The 23,424-nt window shown below is 56.7% G+C and overlaps 1 protein-coding gene across 2 annotated transcripts in view; it reads right to left on the reverse strand.

Annotated features, from left to right (window-relative positions):
- Window positions 1–23,424, reverse strand: part of OLFM1 (olfactomedin 1) — a 36,328-nt gene that overhangs the window by 10,676 nt on the left and 2,228 nt on the right. The window contains exons 1-4 of one of the 2 annotated variants that reach the window (XM_050981077.1): window positions 11,873–12,123; window positions 9,375–9,524; window positions 3,730–3,885; window positions 1,139–1,358 (exon numbers count right to left, since the gene is read on the reverse strand). In XM_050981077.1, the coding sequence (XP_050837034.1) occupies window positions 1,139–1,358; window positions 3,730–3,885; window positions 9,375–9,524; window positions 11,873–12,022 (676 nt within the window). In that variant the 5' untranslated portion in view covers window positions 12,023–12,123. Of the gene's footprint in view, window positions 1–1,138; window positions 1,359–3,729; window positions 3,886–9,374; window positions 9,525–11,872; window positions 12,124–23,424 lie in introns of those variants that run through there. The other variant, XM_050981078.1, reaches the window with a different exon arrangement.

Raw genomic sequence — 23,424 nt, forward strand, 5'->3', positions numbered from 1 at the left:
GTACCTCGGTGCCTGACTTGTTCCAACACTCTGAGCATCCACATTTAAATGGGAATTTCACTCTCTGGGTGAGATGGAGCCTGCAAGGGACGTCCAAGGACCCAGAGGATGGAAACGCAGAGGGAATGGAGGGGAGGTGGCTGCTCACAGTGTGGAGGCATCTAGAGACAAGCAAAAGCAACCCCAGCAGCAGAGCCAAGAGAGAAACAAAGCGTTACCTTGCCAAGGATATCAAGTGCTCAGAAGAGATCTGATCTCCCGTGAAGTTACCTGAGAGTGTAATTTCGTATGTGCTACCAAAATAGACTGCAGAGCAGTTAATGTGTTTGGATTATCTAAATGGCGTGGCAAGAAAGTCAATAATGGAAGGAGAAATTAAATCAAGCCAGAGCTGGCCCAACAAATGGTGCAGAGAGTCCTTGCAGCTGTGGGAGGCAGTGCCCTCCTCCTTCCCCCTGTGGTTGGGGTCATGCGTTGGGTTTGGTGGCAGCTGAGCCTCCCCACGACAGCCCCAGGAGTTTCAGTCAATTCCAACCCTCTGGATGAGGTCGGAGATGAGTCCCTGGTGGTTTAGCAGCAGCCTGGTGGAAATGGCTCCCTGCTCCCTCAGGGGATGGGAGAGGGAGGATTCACATCCCGCGCAGGGGCAGGACCACACCGCGCCCAGCTCCTCATGCTCTGCTCCGGGGGGATGGGCAAGATGCAAAAAAAAAGAACGGAAACCGAGGGAAACCGAGGCACAGCCCCACACCCCCCCACCACGAGCAGAGCCCTTTGCTGACGGACCAGGTCCAGGGATGCAGAAGCAAAAGGGGTGCAAGTGTTGGCTTTGCATAAGCGTGAGCTGCCACTTATGCAAGCCTGCCCACACGCTCCGGGGGAGAGGAGAGGAGAGGAGCATCCTGAAGCACTCACACCACGAGCAGCATTGCTCCTGCCAGTAATCCTGGGCGGGACTACTCCCAGGAGGAATGTTCCTGGTGGCATAACTCTTGGCAGGATCGCCCCTGGCTGTGTGGAGCTCATCCCTCGCGGCCGGGCACGGCACCAGATGTCCAGCGGGGCATCTCTGCCTCCGGCCGGGATGCGTGCGTTGGCGCCGGCGGCCTTGGAGCCACCGTGGTGGTTCTGAGCCTACCTAATTTTTGCATGCATGCACGAAGCCTTTCTTCAAGATTTGACACTCTGTTCTGAAGCTCTTCGTAGTCATAGGCGCCAATCTCCTCCTGGAGTTCGTTTAGAACTGACGTCAGATTCTGGACCTCCTCTTTAAACTGCAATACCAATTTGGCATCGGCTTTGTACTCTTCCAACACTGGTATCAAAGGCCTAAGTTCCTCCATTTTCGCTTTTATTGCCTGCAAGGTTAAAATAAGCTCGGTTCAGTGCTATGCGTGCAAAAATCTGCAACACTCTGCCTTGACCTGGGTGCTTCCTATGGGAGCGAAATGTTCACATATCCCACCATTATTAGCATTAAAATTAGCTCAATTATTATTTTTGGTCCGAATGATGTCTTGGCAAGAACATATTAAACAGGCTGCAGAACACCAAAATATTTGGGAAAGGCCTTTATTTGTCATTTTTAGAATGCAACATCTTAGGGTTACATGCTTCAGATCACATACACAAAGAGTTGTTGTTTTTTTTTTTTTTCTTTTTTTTCTTTCCAAAAAATAAAAGAAAATAAGATATATATGCATTGACAAGGGTTTCAAACTATTCATGAAATGCATCTACAATTGCATGCAAAGGAAGATCTCGGTTGTGTGGTTCAAGGTTCCTTAGTGAGATATGGTGCTAATTTGGAAAATAATCAAAAAAAAAAAATCAATGCATGGTGCAAAATGCTCTGTGGCCCTCTTTTCATGGTTACATGGGAGTGAACTGCTTCTTCAGTCACTGCAGCATTGAAAAAACTTGCTTTTTAGTTAGCCCTGTAAGCAAGAAAATGAAATACTGTTGAGGATCTAGCTCACTAACCTGCCTTATATAGATAGCCATTCATAGACAAATACTCTTACGGCACTAAAGAGAGAGAAAAAACCAACACAAGAGCTCCAAAGCACTCACAGTTTAATGCTGGCATTAGCAGGAACAAAATGCTGTGGCTGTTCTTTCAAACGCTGCTTTGGCAGCAAATTAGACAAAAAAATTCCTCACTGGTTTCAAGAAAAATAAAATTCATTATCAGATGGATTGTGCAGAAATGAATTTTTTTCTCTTTTTTTTTTTTTAATTTCTTTTTTGTTTTTTGCTCATTTAAAGGCTCAGAATGCAGCATTTTGTTGCAGATGCTTTGCTCCAGCAGCTAATGAGTAGACATTAATATGCATGCACCTACCCGTTAATGAAGCCTGTTAGAACACCCAAAATCCCTGGTGCTGCTCAAATTGCAGTGGCCAAGCTCCCAGCACCCAGGGCTGTGACATCTGCCTGTGTCCTGAAGCTTTTTGGGGCTGAAGAGGATCAGGAATTCCTCCTCAGCCTCCTCCCCACCCATCCCCTCCTGTTTATTTTCCCTCCCGTGCTTTGCACGTGGGGAAATGTTTTAATTTTATTTCGTTTAAAGTTCCCTGGCAGGCAATGGGGAGGGTTGAACTCCTCAGAATGGTGGAGAGGGGGAAAACAATAAAATAACCAAAATAAAGAAATAATTAAATACAAGAAACTCAAGCTCAAGTCTCTCCATCCAGACTGCAGAGCTAAATTTAGGGTCCTGCAGTAACTGGAGATGGGGAGCGGAGGAGGTGGAGTTGGTGAAAAGTTTTAAGAACCATCTTCCCAGCTTTTTATGAGATAATCATGGTATTTCAGTATTTAGCATTAAAAAAAAAATCTGCTTTAAAATACCAGCCAGCTGCCTGCAAATGAGGGTGGGAATCAGCTGGGTGTCTGATCAGAAAAGTCCCCAAATTCCACCACAAATCTTTTGCATTTGATTTTTTATATCTGTTAACCCACAGCACTGCTAGAATTTAAGACTCCAGTATTGCTCAGAACATTTTTTTTTGGCAATTTCATTCATCCTCAAGCAATTTCCTGAGGGTTTGGCCACTGCTCCCAGTGCCAGCTGCATTCCAGAGGCTGCAGCTCCACTCCCCCTCTGCCCAGCACCAGGACACCACACAAAACCCATCAGAAGGTGCTGCCTCTGCTGCCAACACCCAAAATTGGCCAAAATCCTGGAGATGTGCAGTTTGCCAGCCTGAGGACAGCTGTAATAATTGTATTTTTGGGTTTTTTTTCCAGGGGGGATGATGTTTGATTGATGAACTCCTTTCTCCAGCCACCCCCAGGGCAGATGGGGTTGGGTGACTGCCCGCTGTGGCTTGCCACAGGTGCTGCAGGAATGCAAAGGGAGCCCCAGTTCTTGGGTTTTTTACCCCAAGAAATGGGTGCTGGGCATGGCATGGAGAAGCTGCCTGGCCACAGAGGGGACCCACCTCACCCAGAGCTCACCTGGTGTCTCCCTGCAGACCCCCCCGATGGAATCGCCCTGCACCGCCCTATTTCGGGCACCCAGGTGGGTGTGGGAGCACTGAGATTTCTGCTTTTATCCTAAAACAAGATGTAGGGCTGAGGGTGTGAGGTCACAGCCTGGATCTGGCCGTGCTTTGGGCAGGAATGACCCCACAGCTGGGCTCCCCTGATGGGAGCCAGGGCCACGGTGCCCATCCCCACCATCCCCTGGCACAGCTCCTGTAGCAGTTTGGAAATCAGACCTACCTTAAACTGCCTTGCCAGGTGCTGCTTGTGGCTTTCTTCCACTTGCTTAAATTTGGATTCCAGTCCCCTCATCTGGTTTTCCATCTTCTCCACGTACTGTAGGTCCCTCTGAGTCCTCCTGTCCAACACCTCTATCGACTGGGACATGTTTTGCACCTGCCAAACGAGAAGGGGCTCATTAAGAAGGTGCTGCCAGCAGCGAGGCAGCCCCCCTTGCATCCCAAGGCTGACCTTTCCCCCACGCTCAGCACAGCTAAAGGGCAATCAGCCCATGCATTATTTACTGCCTCATCAACAGCAGCTCCCAGGTTGCCACCCCGTGCTCTAAAACACAGCAGAACCCGTTTCATAAACCATTTTTTTTTTCCTTCAGCAATCTGACATGGAAATGAGGGGTTAAACTCAGGCTGGCCTCTCTGACAGGCACCTTTGGTGGCAGGAGGAGAGCTCAGAGGTGACAGCAGCACACCTGGCTGGAGGAAAAGCTTCAGCCCAGGTGCGCGTTTCCATCTCCTGGTGAGCGCAAACCTCAGTCCCCGCCAGCAGAACTTCATTATCCACCCAGCCTGCTCCAGCAGCTGGGGGGATAATGGGTGCCACAGCCAACCCAGCGGCAGGGAGGGCATCCTGGAGCCGGGGAGCACCGGGCATGGTTGGCAGCCCTTTGGTGCCTCCTGCCCGGGAGGTGCAGCTCCGGTGCCGCATTCCCGCGCGGAGCCCATCTGGCCCCGCCGGGGGATGATGCAAGGAGCTTGGCTGGGCTGGCGGTGAGAAAACGAGCTGGAGGTGTGAGGAGGGGAGGGGAACGCCAGCGAGGCTGACCTGATTTTGAAGGTTGGCTGCCATCTGATTTATTAAGATATTCCCTCCTGTTTTCCAGGCTGGGAGAGGTGGAACGGGCTCTGACGTCAGCTCCTCTTTAGCACCGAGCCGTATTTAAGGGCTCTGCAGCGGGGCCGGACGTGTTTGTCCCACGGCGGGGACGTGACAGGGCTCAGCCCACGGGTGCTGCTCCTGCCACTGCCACGTCACCCCAGCAGTGCCACCGCCACGGTGACGTCTGTGGGTAAAGTGAGTCAGGCACCCAGCCTGCTGCTGCTGCTGCTGCTGCTGCGTCAGGGCCTTGCTCCACAGCCAGCCTGATGCCATCCTATCCCAGCCTGCTCCCAGTCTGATTCCAGCCTGATCCCAGTCTGATCCCAGCCTGCTCCCAGTCTGATTCCTGCCTGATCCCAGTCTGATTCCAGGCTGATCCCAGCCTGCTCCCAGTCTGATTCCTGCCTGATCCCATTCTGATCCCAGTCTGATCCCATTCTGATCCCATCCTGCTCCCCGTCTGATTCCAGCCTGCTCCCAGTCTGATTCCAGGCTGATCCCATTCTGATCCCATCCTGCTCCCTGTCTGATTCCAGCCTGATGCCAGCCTGCTCCCAGTCTGATTCCAGCCTGTTCCCATCCTGATCCCATGCTGCTCCCAGCCTGATTCCAGCCTGTTCCCATCCTGATTCCATCCTGCTCCCAGCCTGATCCCATCCTATCCCACTCTGCTCCCAGTCTGATCCCATCCTGCTCCCAGTCTGATTCCAGCTTGCTCCCATCTTGCTCCCATCCTGCTCAGCTGTGGGTGGCTGAGCCAGCCCTGTCCCCGTGGATCTGCTCCCTGGATGGACGGGTGCCACATCCGCTCCCGTCTGCATCCTCGCCGCAGCCAAGCTGGCGTGGGGAGGGAAGGAGTGGTGAAAATCCCACATTTCCTCTGGCAAATCCCACATTTCCTCTGGCAAATCCCACTGTGGTGGGCTGGGACTTACCTGGAGTGGCAGAGCGAGGGCACGGCAGGACAGCACAGGGCAAATGCCAAGGGTGCCCCTCCAGCTTGGAAAAACCATCACAGTGCCCCTTGCTCGTGCAGGATGGCACTGAAACTATTGCAGGGATCTATTAAAAATGTGTGGATGACCTGGATGGCAAAGGCCAACAGGCTTTGGAGTGTTCTCCACAACTGCTCCGGGGCCAGAGTGTTCCTCGGCAAAGGTGAAGCTATTTGTGGTCTCTGAGCTTCAGAGATGAACCAGCAGCACCCTGACCTCCCCAGGAGCTGCTCAGGGAGGTGTGAACGAGGTTTGGAGGAGAAAAGAGCAAACCTGAGCTCAGCCAGAGCCTGGTCAGCTCCCATTAAGCTGTGCCTACTGCAGGGAATGTCAGCTCTCAGTGGGTGTTAATTCACCTGGGCTGCCTGTGGAGGAGTTGGAAGACCTCTCTGTGCCCTGAGGCAGGAGAAGAGAAGCCTTAGACAAGCATGGCTGGGCTGCCAAGCTGCTTTTATTCCAGTTATCCAGCCCATCCTTTGAGCTGAGCAGCAGAACTGTTCCAAGGAGCAGAGAGAGGGATGACTTGCAGGGCTCATGCAAAATTAATCCCGTTAATTCCACTAGTGCCTAACCCCAGCTGCAAATAATCAGAAAAGAGCATTTCTGTAATGACAGACCAATACCTGAGTCTGCTGAGTAAAATTCTGGGAGGCTCCTTAGGCTCTTTCTCAGGCGTGGGAGGGGAGAGACAAGCTCTCCTCTCAGAGCATCTCGCCCAGGCTGCTGCCCTCCAGCACCTCTGGAACGTTTCTGCTCCTCCCTGAAGCACAGGAAAATGCCCTCCTCATGTGCCTCTGCACAGGGGTGCCTCCAACGAGCTGCTGTGCTGTTCTGGGGTGGATTTCACGAGCCCAGAGTGGGTATTTGTTGCCTGTGCTGTTTTCCATGGGGCGAGGTCCTGGCCAGATGTGTGGGGAGTGAGCCTGAGATCCCTGGCAGCCCCGGTGCTCCAGCAGCTGAGGATCTGCCTCTCCTCCCTCATTAGCATATTATGTCCTTGATCCAGCAAAGCACTCTGGCACATGATTAGGTTTCAATGAGCCTGCTGGAGCTCAGGCTGAAGCATGCACAGAAGGGCTCTAATGAACTCAGGCCCAAGGATAGTGCCTCTTAAATTCCCTCAGCTCCATCCATCAGCTGCAGTCCTCCAGCCTCGCCTGAAAATGCTTTTTGCCTCCTCTCTCGGCCTAAAACCTCATTTTCACCAAGATAATGTGAGACAGATACCTGTGGCTGTCTGGGGGAAAAGAGTTATTTTTAGCAGTTGAAATAGGAAATTAATACAAATGAAGCTTCCAGTGCTGCTCTTGTCCTGTCTGAGGAGCTGATTCACAATTAAAGCAGAGTCACAGGGAGTCAGTGTTGGCCTGATGACCTCAGCGAGGTTTATGAGGTCAGATCCAAGGTTTAAACCCTGCTCAGGCTTCCCTGGGGATCAGCCTTTCCCAGCAGCCCCAAAAGGGCTCTTCTGAGCCCAGCTCTGGGGTCTCAGCTGGGGATGAACCTTCAGCCTCGGGGAGCTGCACAAACTGATGGAGCAACAGCAAGAGGAATCTTGAGGGAGATTTTCGAGGTTTAGGGGAAAAGCCAGCAGAGAAATTGACTCAGCTGATGGTTCAGGAAATGAAAAGTTCATCTGCTAAGGTCTGCAGGAGGCAGTGATGGCTGAGATGTCACTGTCCCTCTGCAGACACCTGGGAGTGACCACCAGAGGAGCAAAAAGAACTGTTAAATCTGGAAACCAGCACTGGCTGAGAGGAAGGATTGGCAGGAAACCAGAAATGGTTTCACCATCAGAGGAGGAAGTTGTCCCTGACAGCGGGGCCAGAACAAATAAACAAATCAATCAATCAATCAATCAGATTCTGTTTGGAGATCAAACACAATCTGACGATGAGCAGGATGAGGTGATGTCTTGGTTTGGGTGCAGTCCAAGGGCTGCACTCAGCACCTGCCACGTGTGAGGCTGGAAGGACTCGCTGTGCCCCAGCCAAGGATGAGCTCAGACACCTCGAGTGTCAAACCCTGGGCTGAGCACCCTGTGCAGCCCTGCCCTCCCCTCTGTAACCTGCCAGCACGTCCAGCACTCCTTCCCAGCCACAGGAACTGCAACTCCTGCAGAGCTCCTCATCCCCATCAAGCCAGCACGGATGGATGGCAGCTCTGAACCTCCCAACTCCAAAAAACTCTGCCTGGAGATCTCCCTGGAGGTGCTCAAATTGCTTTGTGGACACACAAACGCAGCTGATGCCCTGCAACACCGTTTCCATGGGTGAATTCCATCTCTGCTCCTTGGAAAACCCAACCACAATTTCCTCCTTGACACATTGTGCTGCTTCCCTGCTGCCAGGGAGAAACCAGGAGCTGCAATTCCCCCCCCATCCCAAAGCCAGGGTTGGAATGCCAGCTGAGGAAAGGAGTTTCCAGGACTGAAACCCTCCCTGGGAAGCTGGAAGCTCTGCTCTGCAGTTGTTTGCACCTCCAGGGATGATCAGCCCAGCCTCCATCAGGATCAGATGTCTGGCACTAAGGGCCTGTTCCTTATTTTGGGGTTTTTCATTTGGGTTAGCGTGGGAGTGAGATGCAGCCAGATTAGCAGGCAGGTAACATATCCCACAACACATGCCCAGAATTCCTGCTCCTCCCTCACTTTTCCTCCATTGGCAGCCAGAGAGCTGCATTGAAAAAAACCCCACTGAGCACCTCCACCCTCCTGATGTTATCCCAGCTCTCCCATTCCCAGCTCCTGCCCGTCAGCAGAGGGCATGGGGTCAAATCCTGATGGATCAGAGTGGATGAGGAGTTCTGGGAGCACCTCTGAGCTGTCCATAAATCCTGCTGCCTCTCAGGAGCAAAAGCACCCAGGGCGCTCTTGCTGAGAGAAAGAAAAGCCTGACTTGGGATTATTTTTAGCAGCCTCTGACAACCCTAAGGATTGTTTTAGGGCTGAATGTTTCCTGGCTGGCTTTATTGTCCTCAGCACATGGGGAAATCAGTTAAGTGGAGGTTTAATATTGTTAGAGGGAATTAATACAGCAGCTTTCCCCAAAGCAGCAGGATGAAAATTCTTTTGTCATGCACGGCACAGGCCAATATAGCATTAGGGGATGGGGTTTAATTATATATCCAGCACAGGAGCCAGCTCCTATTTGCAAGAGAAGAGCACAATTTCACATGAAACAGCATTTCTTCACTGAAATCTATTATCTGGGAAAATTCCTTGTTATTGGGGATGTTTCCCTAATGAGATTTTTTGATCTTTTTGGACAGCAGACTATTAAAAACTAATCAAGAGGATGTCAACGTTAGGCAGAAAACCACTGAGTGTCATCTCTGTGCTACCTGCTGGCGACAGCTTGCAGGGTTTCACTTGACCTTTTTAATCCCCCCTTGCCTAGGAAAGCTTGGCTTTGGGCTTTTCATTCTCCCTCCTCTCCTGTTGCTGAGTCTGCTCTGAAACTGCTTGTGCCAACAGAATGGAAAAAAGGGGAAATTTATTTATTTTTTAAATTTTTTTTTTTAGAGATACGGTTCAATATTGGTGCTTTGATCTCAGCAGTTTTCCCTCGACCTTAGGCCAGGCTTTTCTCTCAGAAAACACTTAAGAGATTTCTCCTCCTGCCTGCCCTGCAGCTGATTATTCCCCACGACACACACGGGGACAGCTCCACACGGAAAAACCATCCCAGGGGGTTTTCCCTGGAAACCAAGGCCCAGCTCAGGTTCCTACCCCACCAAACCAAAGCACTTCAGCCAGCAGGGGTTGAGCATTACCTTTTCTAGGAGTTGTCTCAGCTGCTTTGTCCTGGCGTCACGCGAGCACATCGTCTGCTGAGGTGCCACCACTGTGCATATACAACGTCCCTCGCTGTCCTGGGCAGAGCTGTACACCTGCCAGCTTTCCTCTGGGTTGGTAGGCAACACCTAATTAACACAGGGAAAGAGGGGTTAATTAAGCAGGGGAGGCCTGGCAGGGCTCTGGGAGGTGAAGGGGGATGAGGACGTGGCAGGGAGTGGAGCTGGGCTGGAGGCTCCACCGAGGGCCCAGCTGGCAAAATTCACTTGGAATGCAAAAATATGGATTGGGGACGAATCAGAGAAGGGTCTGAAAAGGAGAGGAAGAGCTGAAATCACGGAGGCAACGCGAGTGGGAAAGCAGGGACACAGGGAACAGTGAAAATTCCGTGTGCTGGCCAGCGCTGAGCACATCGGGGAGGGAGCCCTGCCCTGCTGCGGTGACAGAGTCCCTAACGCCGGGACAGGGACGTGCCCGAGCCACCAGGGAGGGCACAGCGTGCTGCCGAGGGCTGAGCAGGGCTGAGCAGTGCCCCCGGCTCTGCAGAGCCCGCCGGGGTCCGGGTCCGGGGCTGGCAGCCGGAGATGCGCTCGGCTGGGTGCACGGACACGCCGAGGCACGGACACCCGAAATTATGGACACCCAGGGGTACAGACACGCCGAGGCACGGACACCCCAAATTACAGACACCCCGAGGCACGGACACCCCGAGGCACGGACACCCCGAATTACGGACACCCCGAATTAAGGACACCCCGGGGTACAGACACCCCGAGGCACGGACACCCAGGGGTACAGACACCCTGAGGCACGGACACCCCAAATTACGGACACCCGGGGTATGGACACCCCAAATTACGGACATGCCGAGGCACGGACACCCCGGGGTACTTACACCCCGAATTACAGACACCCCGAAGCACGGACACCCCGAGGCACGGACACCCCAAATTACAGACACCCTGAGGCGCGGACACCCCGAATTATAGACACCCCGAATTACAGACATCCCGAGGTACGGGCACCCCGAGGTGCCTTCCCCCCTCTCCCTGCCCCGTTCCCCGGGCATGAGGAGGCTCCGCAGGCAGTGGCTCCCCTCCGCTCCAGGCAGGGGAAGCCCGCAGCCGAGCCCTGTGCAGAATCCCAGCAGGGATGCGATGCAGTCCTGAGGGCACGCCGGGGAAGGGAGCCCACCCCAAACACAGCGCATTCCCTTCTCTGCTCTTAATTTTCCTTCGGTCTCACGGCATAATCCATTATTTAATCCCAACCCAGCCTCGGAGCACTTTGAAGGTGTCACCGTGTCCCCAGCCAGAGGGGAAATGTTCTTTTCACCGCTTCCCTACAGAACAAATCACCTTGCAAATGCCCACGTTGACAGACATGCCAAGGCAGACGCACAATTGGATTCCCTGGCTAAAACAAGCGGGGGGGAAAAAAATAAGAATAATAAATGGATCTCATAAACCCTGACAACGCGGAGAAAAAAACTAAAAAACCCCAGCTTCATTCACTGAGCAGCACAACCACTACACGGAATACTCCGGGAACAGCAGAGCTGCAGCAGCGCGGCTCTGTCAGAAGCAGGAGAAAGGTGCCCGATTTTCCCTGCTCAGGAAAGACAGACAGACAGACCGGAATGATTTTCCCAGCCATTCCCAAAGCGGGAAGCTCAGGCACGGCCCCAGCCCTCCAGCAGAGCAGGGACAGGGGATGTCCAGCCCCGCACGGCGACTTCCCGGCTGCATCTCCATCCCTGCGAGGGCGGATCGGGGAGGGAGAGCAGCGGAGGAGCCTCCCGGGACTCGCACCCGCTCCCCCGGCGGCTTTTGCAGCGGCCACGAGGGAAACTTTGCATCCCTTCGGCTGCAGGGACGGTGCGGGGAGGCAGCCGAGGGAGGCAGGAACGAGGGACGGCTGAACTAGAGGAGAGGAGGGGAAAGGGGGAGACGCTCCCTGCACCGTCACCCCCATCTCCTGCCAGCACCCCCTGTCCCCCCAGCGCCCCATCCCCGCTTCCGCAGCACCGCGGGGACACTGGAGGGGCGGCCATCCTGCAGGGGGGACCGTGCCGGCCACGGGGACAGCTGGGCAAAGAGAGATGTGACAGCCGGGCGGGGAGGGACTGGGCGGCGGCGGGGAGCAGCCGCAGGGACGCTCCGGGATGCGGGGACGCTCCGGGAGGCTGGGATGCTCCGGGATGCGGGATGCCCCGGGAGGCTGGGATGCTCAGGGATGCGGGATGCCCCCGGAGGCTGGGATGCTCAGGGATGCGGGATGCCCCCGGAGGCTGGGATGCTGCGGGATGCTCCGGGAGGCTGGCATGCCCCGGGATGCGGGGACGCTCCGGGATGCGGGGACGCTCCGGGAGGCTGGGATGCTCCGGGATGCGGGGACGCTCCGGGATGAGGGATGCTCCGGGAGGCTGGGATGCCCCGGGCAGCCCTCCCCGTGCCCCGCAGCCCCCCGCACTTACTCCCGTGCTGCGGTCCAAGGTGCCGCCCGTGGCCGCCGTGAGTTTGGTGGTGTTGAGCCCCACGAGGGAGGGCAGCGTCTGCGACATCCAGTTGGTGATCATGGCCATGGTGCTGAGGACGACTCCAATCTTGAGTAAAGGCACAGACATGTCTGCGGGGGGGGCGGCAGGCACCCTTCATTCTGCACCGGCGCCGGGCTCCATGCCGCTGGGTTCGGGCTGCGCCAGCCGCCCCGCCGCCGCCGCCGCTCGCCGCCGGCCCATCGTCCTCCTCCTCCTCCTCCTCCGCCCTGCCCGGCGCTGTGCCCGCTGTGCCCGCTGTGCCCGCTGTGCCCGGTGCCGCCGGAGCGAGCGAGGCTGGCTCCCTGCGCCCGCCGCCGCCGGGCGCGCCCCAGCCGGAGCGAGCGGCTGCGGGAGGCGGAACCGGGGCGGGACGGGACCAGGAGGGGCGGGCAGAGCCCAACCAGCCGGGGACACTGCGGTGGGCGAGGGGGGAGAGGGAGGGGACAGCGGAGTGCGGGGAGGGAGGGGAGAAGGGAGTGGGAGGGGAGGGATGGGAGGGGGAAGAGATCTGGAGAGAAAAGATTTGGTGAGAAAAGATCTGGGGATGAAAGACCTGGGGAGAAAAGATCTGGGGATGAAAGACCTGGGGATGAAAGATTTGGGGAGACAAGATTTGGGGAGAAAAGATTTAGGGAGAAAAGATTTGGGGAGGAAGAAGGGAAGGAGAGAAGAAAAAATATGGGGAGGAAAGATTTGGGACAGGGAAGTGGAGGGAAGGAGAGAAAAAAGATTTGGGGAGAAAAGATTTGGGGAGAGGTAAAAGAATCAGGGAGAAAAGGTTTGGGGAGAAAGGAAGGAATTGGGGAGAGGGGGAGAGATGGAGCCGAGGCAAACAGGCATGGGGAAGGAAGAGAAAGGTTTGGGGAGATGGAGGAAGATTTGAGGAGATAAACTGGGGGGAGACGAATGAGGAGAGAGGGAAAATTGGGGAGGTGGTAGAAGGGGTTTTGGGGGGGGAGGTGGAAGAGGTTTTGGGGAGCAGGTGGAAGGGATTTTGGGGGGAGGTGGATGGGATTTTGGGGAGCAGATGGAAGGGATTTTGGGGGGAGATGGAAGGTGTATTGGGGGGAGAGAGAAGGGGTTTTGGGGGGAGATGGAAGGGGTTTTGGGGGGAGATGGAAGGGGTTTTGGGGGGAGATGGAAGGGGTTTTGGGGGGAGATGGATGGGGTTTTTGGGAGCGCGGCTCCCCCGCTGCGGCGTGTGGCGCCCTCTGGCGGCTGCGGCGGCGCTGCGGGCCGGGGTGGCTCGGTGGTCGCGGGGACAGCGGGGACACGGAGGGGACACGGAGGGGACACGGAGGGGACACGGAGGGGACACGGAGCCGTGCCAGGACCAAGGGGAGCCGGAGCAGTTCACCGCGGTGCGACCCGCAAGGGCCGCACCTCTCCCGCACAGTCCCGCTGGCTGGGGGACTCCTGCGGGACCCCTGCGGGTCCCCTGCGGTCCCCAGGTCCAAGCGGGCTGTCAGAGCATCCCCCACACCCCCGGCTGTCACCTCGCCACGTCCTGCCACGACAACACGAAGGACAGACCCCAGCTCACTGCCAGCCCTGCTCCCGCCTCATTCCCAGTGCAGGAATTCGCTGCCGAGGGATGCAAAGGACACACAGCCAGTCTGGCCAGCCTGCAATGTCACCTGGGCTTGGTCACCACTCAGGTGTCCCGAAGCCACTTGCAGAACGGCCCTGGTGACTTCAGAAGCCAAATCTCCGACCAGCAGAGCTCCACAGTTCCTAAAACAACCTCGGAAGTCCCTGAGCAAAGCGACACAGAAATGGATCCCCTGTCCCTCTGCAGAGGACAGAAGTGACAGCCAGCCCCTGCTTTGTGGCACAGCCCCAGCCTCGGCACGGGGGCAGGGGAGCCTCAGCTGCTCCATGGCCTGGCCCTGGGAGCCACCACATTCCCACCGGAGTCTGACCAGCCCCAAACCCGACCCCTCCAGAGCTGCTGTTCCACTGGTGTGGATTCTTGGGGTGGGAGTTTTGTTGCCCCAAAACCTTGACCCAGCTCACATCCAGCACCTGGGTGATGTGCAGAGCACACCCCAGCAGGGAAGCAGGAAGCCCCAAAATGCAACCCCTGCTGAGCTGGCCTGTCCCACCTCACCAGGACCATGTCCCACCTCACCAGGACCATGTCCCACCTCGCCAGGACCCTGTCCCACCTTGCCAGGACCATGTCCCAACTCACCAGGACCATGTCCCACCTCGCTAGGACCTTGTCCCACCTCGCCAGGACCATGTCCCAACTCAGCAGGACCCTGTCCCACCTCACCAGGACCCTGTCCCACCTCAGCAGAACCCTGTCCCACCTTGCCAGGACCCCATGTCCCACCTCACCAGGACCATGCCCCACCTCACCAGGACCCTGTCCCACCTCACCAGGACCCTGTCCCACCTCGCCAGGACCCTGTCCCACCTCACCAGGACCCTGTCCCACCTCACCAGGACCATGTCCCACCTCACCAGGACCATGTCCCATCTCAGCAGGACCTTGTCCCACCTCAGCAGGACCCTGTCCCACCTTGCCAGGACCCTGTCCCACCTCGCCAGGACCCTGTCCCACCTCAGCAGGACCCTGTCCCACCTTGCCAGGACCCTGTCCCACCTCACCAGGACCCTGTCCCACCTTGCCAGGACCCTGTCCCACCTTGCCAGGACCCTGTCCCACCTCAGCAGGACCCTGTCCCACCTCAGCAGGACCCTGTCCCTCGCTGGGGATGTGGCCCCTGGTGTGGGATCACCCCAGCACAGCCAGGCTGGGCAGAGGGAGCAGGAGCAGGCCAGCCCAGTGTGGGTGTTGCTGCAGGCAGATCTGGCAGCTCTGTGCAATAAAAAAGCACCTTTAGCACTTCCACCAGGTGGGGAAATGGAGATCAAGGTGAGCAGGTGGAATCCTGTCCCTGTGACAAACCCCTGGCACAGCAGGGCACTGGCAGTGCCAGGTTTGTGCCAGGCTGAACTCCCATCCCTGCCCTTCCTTCCCTCCACCCGTGTGTCACCTGCCCAGCTCCAGCCAGGTGAGGCTGCTGGGGGCAGGAGGGAAGCTCTGCTGCTCCTGAGCCCCACAGTGGGGCAGCAGCTGGGGCAGGAGGGAAGCCCTGCTGCCCCTGCACCCCACACTGGGGCAGCAGCTGGGGCAGGAGGGAAGCCCTGCTGCCCCTGAGCCCCACCTTGCCCTGCTCTGGGCAGCCCCAGAGCCCCCACTCCATGGAACCAGCTTCCCCCAGCCCAGGCATCCTCATCCCTTGGTGGCAGAGCTGCTGGTGGCAGGTGTGCACGGTGGGACCTGTGGTACCTGTGGTACCTGTGGGGTCAGCACCCAGCGGCTGCCTCAGGCTGAGGGGGCAGGAACAGCTTCCACAGGTAAAAACAAAACCCCTTGGAATGGTTCCACCTTTTAGGAGGAATCCCAAATCCCTGCTGTCCCAGGTGCTTTGCTGTGCCCAGGCCTTGACTGCCCCTCTGATTTCCCACCCCAGTGCTGATATCCCAACCCACCCCCCCAGGTCCCTTTGGGAACAGAGGTTGTCAGGGAAGTTTATCCCTCATTTTTGTCTGCTGCAGGCACATGCATGGGGATGAATCCTGTGGACAGCTCAGTATTTAAATTTAAGGATCTCTGCTGTGCCTTGCCCGGGATCCCAGCTGGGCTGAAGCCTCATTTCCCAGCAGGGCAGGCAGGTGATCCCATTCCCATTCCCATTCCCAGTCCCATTCCCATTCCCATTCCCGTTCCCATTCCCATTCCCAGTCCCAATCCCATTCCCAGTCCCAATCCCATTCCCATTCCCAGTCCCAATCCCAATCCCATTCCCATTCCCATTCCCATTCCCATTCCCAGTCCCATTCCCATTCCCAATCCCAATCCCAATCCCATTCCCGTTCCCGTTCCCGTTCCCATTCCCATTCCCATCCCCATTCCCATTCCCATTCCCATCCCCATTCCCATTCCCGTTCCCAATCCCATTCCCAATCCCATTCCCATTCCCATTCCCATTCCCATTCCCATTCCCATTCCCAATCCCATTCCCAATCCCATTCCCATTCCCATTCCCATTCCCATTCCCATTCCCATTCCCATTCCCATTCCCATTCCCATTCCCATTCCCATTCCTGCTCTCCCATGATTAAAGCTCCCCCAAACAGGGCCAGCAGAGCCCAGGGAGAGGAGCAGCAGCCACGGGTCCCTGCTAAGGGGGGACAGTGCTGGGAATGTTTTCCCAGGGTTTGGGAGCTGCTCTGCTTCCCTGCCCAAACCCCTTCATGTCAGTTGAAAGAGGAGCTGTACCTGGAATAATGGGGGGAAAAGAGAAATCCTGGGGGATTTTCTTTCTGTCTCTCTCTCTCTCCTGCTTGCAGTGTTTGTGAAAGAATCAAAAGCAGCACTTTTGGGGGATTTTTTTTTTTCTTTCTTTTTTTTGCTGCTGCCGTGTGAATGGAGTGAATGAAGGGACATCAAAATGTTCCTCCAGACCTTTTGAAATTTTAAATTTTAAATTAAAGACCTTTGAAAATTCTTCATGCATTAATTACCTGCCAGGAGCAGGAAGGGTCACAACCCTTCCCCCAGGCGAGCTGAGCCCACCCCAAAGCCCAGATCTGATGGAAAAAGAGGCTCCCAGGAGCTGTTTTCCCCTTTTTTAGGGATGCAGGGCTGTGCAGAGCAGGAACTGGAGCTGCTGCTGTGTGATGAGCAGGACAATGACTTTTGTCACTTTTTGACACAAGTGGTGTGCAAGCACAGAAATTCTGCCTTACCCTGACCATCAACCCGGTTTTAAAAGGCAAAAAAAATGAATAAACCAACCAAAAAATCCAGGGAATTTCACGTGGGAGACCTGCAGGAGCCCAACACAGAAACCAGCATGAAACCAGTGAGGAAGAGCCTGAGGTGGCCCTGCCTGCCCTGATGGGGCTTTTCCCAGCTGGATTCTGCTCCTTAAAAATCAACTTTTCCTGCAGGAATCCCTGGAGTGGAGCTCAGCTCTCTCCTGGTCACTTTGGGGTTTTTTTTTGGTGGGGTTTCTTCACAAGAAAACCCTTCAGCTGTCGCTGCTGTCCCCATGCCCTGGCTGTGTCACCCACCACCAGAGCAGAGGTGCCCCAAAACAAGAGGGGCTCCAGGGGTGCCCCCTCCACCCCTCCCCTGCTGCTCAAGGAACAAAAGATCCTTTTTTTGGGGATTTTTTTGGGGGTTTGTTTTTTTGTTTTTGGTTCATTCCGGGCCGAGAGAGATAAAAGCACAGAACAGGGTCTCCCAAAAGAGCTCCTGCCTGGAAAATTCCTCTGCCGGGAGGGGAGAGCGCAGAGCTCGGTGCCCTGCCAGGGTCGGGGCGTGCGGACGGCGACAATTGCGACAATTGGCGGTGGCAGCGCGGGGACACGGCGGTCACTGTCTCCCTCTCCTGGCTGCTCCGCAGAAGAAGAAGAAGAAGAAGTGCCCAAATCCCCCAAATTTTTACTGGGGGTGATGTCCAGGTGAGAGAATTCCCGCTCCGAATAAACCACACCCGCCTGGATTTTAACAGCAGCGACCCTGGCTGGAGCCTTGGGGACAGCTCAGGTGACAGCCCAGGTGGGGATGGCAGCTGGGCTGGCAGTGCCCTGTGCCCAAATTCTGCCCTTTGAGCCCCTCCTGTCTGTCCTGGGCACTGCGGGGTCTGTCCTCTCTGCCAGGAGCTGGCCCTGGAAAGGTCAGGGACCCTCGGATTGAGATTTTCCTCCCTCCTGAGATTTTCCTCCCTCCTGAGCTGCTGGAGGGGCTCTGAGCCGTCCCCTTGGAGGCTTTGCTGCCTGCAGTGCCTCTTCCCACCCCTCCTGGAGCCCTGGTTGATGCCAGGCTGTGCCTGTGATGCCCCCCTGCCCCAAAGGATGAGGCTGGAGAGCTGTGGGGAGGAGAGAAACCCCAAATAAACCCCTAAAACCACCCGGGGGGCTGTGGCCCCTGGCCTCCTGTGCTGCTGGGTGATGCTGGGCACACAGAGATGCCAGCCCAGCCCGGGGCTCTGATCCTGGCTCACTCTGTGCCCTCAGAGCCACCCAGGAGCTGCTCTGGGCACAAGGAGAGGGATTCTCACCCCTCTCTCAAGAACCCTTCACCCTTCCCCTGCGTTTCTCACTCCTTGCAGCCTGTCCTGGCAGCCACAGCCCCCTGAGGGACCAAACCCTTGGTGCCCATCCCCTGTGGGCACAGCACAGAAATTCTGAGGGGCACCTCAGCAGCTCACAGCAAACTGCACCCAGGTTCCCCTCAGTTTGGGGGTCACAATTCCAAAAAATGGGGCTTTCCCCAGCTGGATTCTGCTCCTTAAAAATCAACTTTTTCATCACCACATCTGCAGGGATCTCTGGAGTGGAGCTCAGCTCTCTCCTGGTCATTTTGGGGTTTTTTTGTGGGGTTTCTTCACAAGAAAACCCTTCAGCTGTCACTGCTGTCCCCATGCCCTGGCTGTGTCCCCCACCACCAGAGCAGAGGTGCCCCAAAACAAGAGGGGCTCCAGGGGTGCCCCCTCCACCAGCAAAGAGCTGCTCAAGGAACAAAAGGTCCTTTTTTGGTTTTTTTTTTCCTTTGTTTTTTTTTTTTTTTTTTTTTTTTTGCATTCCAGGCAGGTTTCTGCCTGGTTTTTGTCACTTTTTTTGCTGCCACCCCTGGCACCAGCCTGACTCCAGGAGATGGATCTGACCAAGTTTTCCCCTCGTGGTGGGATGGACAGAAAATAAAAGTGAAGGAAGGGGAGAAAGGGGCAATTTAAGACCTCGAGGAGTGACCAGGATGAAGGAGACCCCTGCCAGCTCCTGGTAAATCCCTGTAAGAATTGTGGCTGACTCCACATTTTGGGATCAGGCAAAAGCTGCTCTGGGAAATGAATTCCCAGCTCTGGACACTCCCTGCTGCATGAAAAACCCTCTGGAGCCTCTCCTCTCCTCGGGGAGCAAGGAAACCTCCCCTTCCCCTGTCCCAAGCTCTGCTGAGCTGAAGCTGCTCTTGTCATCAAGCCCAGGACCTGCAGCAGGTGCCAAGACCTCAAAAACAGCCCAGGTTCCTGATTTTTGGAGGGATTTTTGGGCACGTTTCCCTGGGTCAGGCACACACCTCCTGTCCCTGAGTGACTTCCCAGGGAGGAATTGTTCTCTGTGCTGCTCTCTGGCAAACACAGCTCTGCTCCTGGCCCGGGGCTGAGCCCTGGTGGTGTCACTCTGCTGTCCCTCCTGCCTGGGGGGGTGGGCACGGAACAGGGGGAAAGGGTCCTGAGCAGGGGAAAACGGTCCTGAGCTGGGAAAAGGGGTCCTTGGGCAGAAAAAGGGGGCCCTGAGCAGGGGAAAAAGGTCTCTGAGCAGGAAAAAGGGTCCCTGACAAGGAAAATGGGTCCCTGAGAAGGATAAAAGGGTTCTGAGCAGGATAAAAGAGTCCCTGACAGGGAAAAAAGGGTCCTAAGCAGAAAAAAAGGGTCCCTGAGCAGGGAAAAAGGGACAGAGCAGAAAAAAAGGGTCCCTGACAGGGAAAAGGGTCCTGAGCAGGAGAAAAGGGGGCCCTGAGCAGGCAAAAGGATCCCTGACAAGGAAAATGGGTCCCTAAGAAGGATAAAAGGGTCCTGAGCAGGATAAAAGGGTTCCTGAGCAGGATAAAAGGTTTCCTGAGCAGGGGAAAAGGGTCCCTGAGCAGGATAAAAGGGTTCCTGAGCAGGATAAAAGGGTTCCTGAGCAGGGGAAAAGGGACAGAGCAGAAAAAAAGGGTCCTGAGCAGGGGAAAATGGGTCCCTGAGAAGGATAAAAGGGTTCTGAGCAGGATAAAAGAGTCCCTGACAGGGAAAAAAGGGTCCTAAGCAGAAAAAAGGGTCCCTGAGCAGGATAAAAGGGTTCTGAGTAGGAAAAAAGGGGCCTGAGCACAGGAGAAGGGTCCTGAGCAGGGGAAAAGGGGTCTCTGAGCAGGCAAAAGGATCCCTGACAAGGAAAATGGGTCCCCGAGCAGGATAAAAGGGTCCCTGAGCAGGGGAAAAGGGACAGAGCAGAAAAAAAGGGTCCTGAGCAAGGGAAAAGGGGTCCCTGAGAAGGATAAAAGGATCCTGAGCAGGATAAAAGAGTCCCTGAGCAGGATAAAAGGGTCCTAAGCAGGATAAAAGGGTTCTGAGTAGGAAAAAAGGGACAGAGCAGAAAAAAAGGGTCCCTGACAGGGAAAAGGGTCCTGAGCAGGAAAAAAGGGGCCTGAGCACAGGAGAAGGGTCCTGAGCAGGGGAAAAGGGTCTCTGAGCAGGCAAAAGGATCCCTGACAAGGAAAATGGGTCCCTAAGCAGGATAAAGGGTTCTGAGTAGGAAAAACGGGACAGAGCAGAAAAAAAGGGTCCCTGATAGGGAAAAGGGGTCCCTGAGAAAGATAAAAGTTCTGAGTAGGAAAAAAGGGGTCCCTGAGCACAGGAAATGGGTCCTGAGCAGGGAAAAGGGTCCCTGACAAGGAAAAAGGGGTCCTGAGCAGAATAAAAGGGGTCCCTGAGCACGGGGAAGGGGTCAGGAATGCAGCAGGGCTGAGCCCCAGGAGAGCAGGACCAGCCCAGAGCTGCAGCCCAGGAAAGCAGGAAAATCAACATTTCCAGCTGCTCTGCCCCCCCGAGGGGTCTGCTGGCACCAAGGCTCATCTCTGTCACTCTGCCTCTCCAAGGCCACCCTGCCCTGCCTGCCCAAGTAGCCACAGGTCCCAGATGGGCGCTGCTGGGGTGTCCCAGCCTGGTCCCCTCCTGTGGGGAGCTCAGAGGTGACACTTTCCCCTCCCTGCTCCAGAAGGAGCTCTCCCCAGTGCTCTGCTTAATTACCCCCATTGTAATTAGCTCTGTATTGGGTGTGGTGCTAGTTCTGATTGCAAGGGCTGACAACTCCAGCGATAAATCCAAGGCAGGGATGGAAATTCCCTCTTTTTTTTTTGTTGTTTCCAGCTGAAGGTGGCAAGACAAGGCACAAATTGGTTTGTGAGGCAGCTGCCTCCTGCTCCAGGCTGCAGCTCAACCCTACCCCTCTGGCAGGGAGGTTTGGGCACCAAAGTGGGCACTGGGAGCTGGGCTGGGCACTGCTGAGCCCTGGCAGGGCTCTCCCTGAGGTTCTTTTGGGGTAAATGAAGAGAATTCTGATTTTTAAGGTTTTTTTTTTAAAGTCCTCTTGCAGGAGCCCTATAAAGGTTTCATTTCTGCTGTGGGTGTGGGAGCACCGTGCTGCTCCTGAGGAAACTTTGAGGAGTTCCAGGAGGTTTTTACGGCAATATCCCAGCAAAAAAGGACAAAAGGACAGGTCAGACAGACAGACAGCCAGCCAGCAGCTGGCACCTGGCCCCCCTGGCAGATCCCTCGAGGGCAGAGTTGGCTCTGTCCCCCACGGCCAGCAAAGGTCCCCAGGGTGTCCCCAAGGGGAGGACAAGGACAGGCAGCCCCAGGAGGGCCCTGCCCATGGCTGAGTGCCCAGAGCACCTCTGCCCCCCACCCCAGCCCCCCAAATGCTGCCCCCCACCGAAATGGGGGTGACCAGGAGAGGGGAGAGGCCAGGCTGGGCACAAGGCAGCTCAGAGAGGGGCAGTGCCAGGAGCAGGGCTGAGGGGAGCCCTGGGTTAGGGTTAGGAGGCACAGGACAAACACCTGGGGGGGTTTAGGGCAGCTCCCCCCTCGTCCCACCCAGGTCTGAGCCCCCAGCCCAGCAGGGGTGCAGCCCCAGCCTGGCATCACCCCTGTGCCCCCTCCCTCCCACCTGGGGGGGCACCCCAGGGTGCTGCAGCACCCACCCCGTGCAGACAGACCCGGGGCACCCAGAGCAGGGCCAGGCTGGCCCCTACAGCCCTGTTAGGAGCCAGCCCTGTCCCCACTCTGTCCCCAGCCCTGTCCCCACTCTGTCCCCAGCCCTGTCCCCAGCCCTGTCCCAGCCCTGTCCCCACTCTGTCCCCAGCTCTGTCCCCAGCCCTGTCCCCACTCTGTCCCCAGCTCTGTCCCAGCCCTGTCCCAGCCCTGTCCCCACTCTGTCCCCAGCCCTGTCCCCAGCCCTGTCCCCAGCCCTGTCCCCACTCTGTCCCCAGCTCTGTCCCCCTCTGTCCCCAGCCCTGTCCCAGCTCTGTCCCCAGCTCTGTCCCCAGCTCTGTCCCCAGCCCTGTCCCCACTCTGTCCCCAGCCCTGTCCCCAGCCCTGTCCCAGCCCTGTCCCCACTCTGTCCCCAGCTCTGTCCCCCTCTGTCCCCAGCCCTGTCCCCAGCCCTGTCCCCAGCTCTGTCCCCAGCCCTGTCCCCAGCCCTGTCCCCACTCTGTCCCCAGCCCTGTCCCCACTCTGTCCCCAGCCCTGTCCCCAGCCCTGTCCCAGCCCTGTCCCCACTCTGTCCCCAGCTCTGTCCCCCTCTGTCCCCAGCTCTGTCCCCACTCTGTCCCCAACCCTGTCCCCAACCCTGTCCCCAGCCCTGTCCCCAGCTCTGTCCCCAGCCCTGTCCCCAGCCCTGTCCCCAGCCCTGTCCCCACTCTGTCCCCAGCCCTGTCCCCAGCCCTGTCCCCACTCTGTCCCCAGCCCTGTCCCCAGCCCTGTCCCCAGCCCTGTCCCCAGTTCTGTCCCCACTCTGTCCCCAGCCCTGTCCCCAGCTCTGTCCCGAGCTCTGTCCCCAGCTCTGTCCCCCTCTGTCCCCCTCTGTCCCCACTCTGTCCCCAGCCCTGTCCCCAGCCCTGTCCCAGCCCTGTCCCCAGCCCTGTCCCCAGCCCTGTCCCAGCCCTGTCCCCAGCTCTGTCCCCAGCTCTGTCCCCACTCTGTCCCCAGCCCTGTCCCAGTTCTGTCCCCAGCTCTGTCCCCAGCCCCAGCCCGGTCCCCAGCCCTTCCTTCCCCGGGGGCTGGCCTGTCACTGCAGCGAGGGACAGGAGGGGACAGCAAGCTGAACCCAGCCCCCTCGGTGCCCCAGCCCTGTCCCCAGGCTCAGGGCAGAGCCTGCCCAGGCCAGCCTGGCACGGAGCTGGGCAGTGCCCGGGCTGGGAGGGGGCTTGGGGATGGCATCTGGCAGCTGGGACAGGGCAAGGAGGCACAGGGCAGGACACGGCCACCTGCCCAGGTGGGCACTCAGAGCTGGGGCCAGCCCCAGCCTGGCTCAGCTAAGCCAGGCTTTAGCAGGGGCTCAGCCCTCCTGCCTGCAGCAGGGCAGGGCTCTGTGCCCAGGATCTCTCGGGCTCCCTGTGCCCACCCCAACTCAAAGTTCCTGCCAAAGTTGAGGTGCTGCAGTCACAGAGGAAGCAAGGAGAGGAGAAGGCAGCCAGGCAGGGCAGAAACCTTGGTTTTCCCTTTTTTTCCTCATTTTCTCTTGGTTTCCCTTGGTTTTCCTTTGTTTCCTGTTGGTTTTCCTTTGTTTTCCCTTTGTTTTCCCTTGGTTTTCCCCTCTTTTTCCCTCTTTTTCCCTTGGTTTTTCCCCTCTTTTTCCCTTGGTTTTTCCCCTCTTTTTCCCTCTTTTTCCCTTGGTTTTCCCTCTTTTTCCCTTTGTTTTCCCTTGGT

The sequence above is a fragment of the Serinus canaria genome, chromosome 17, assembly GCF_022539315.1.
Source record: "Serinus canaria isolate serCan28SL12 chromosome 17, serCan2020, whole genome shotgun sequence".
Lineage (NCBI taxonomy): Eukaryota > Metazoa > Chordata > Aves > Passeriformes > Fringillidae > Serinus > Serinus canaria.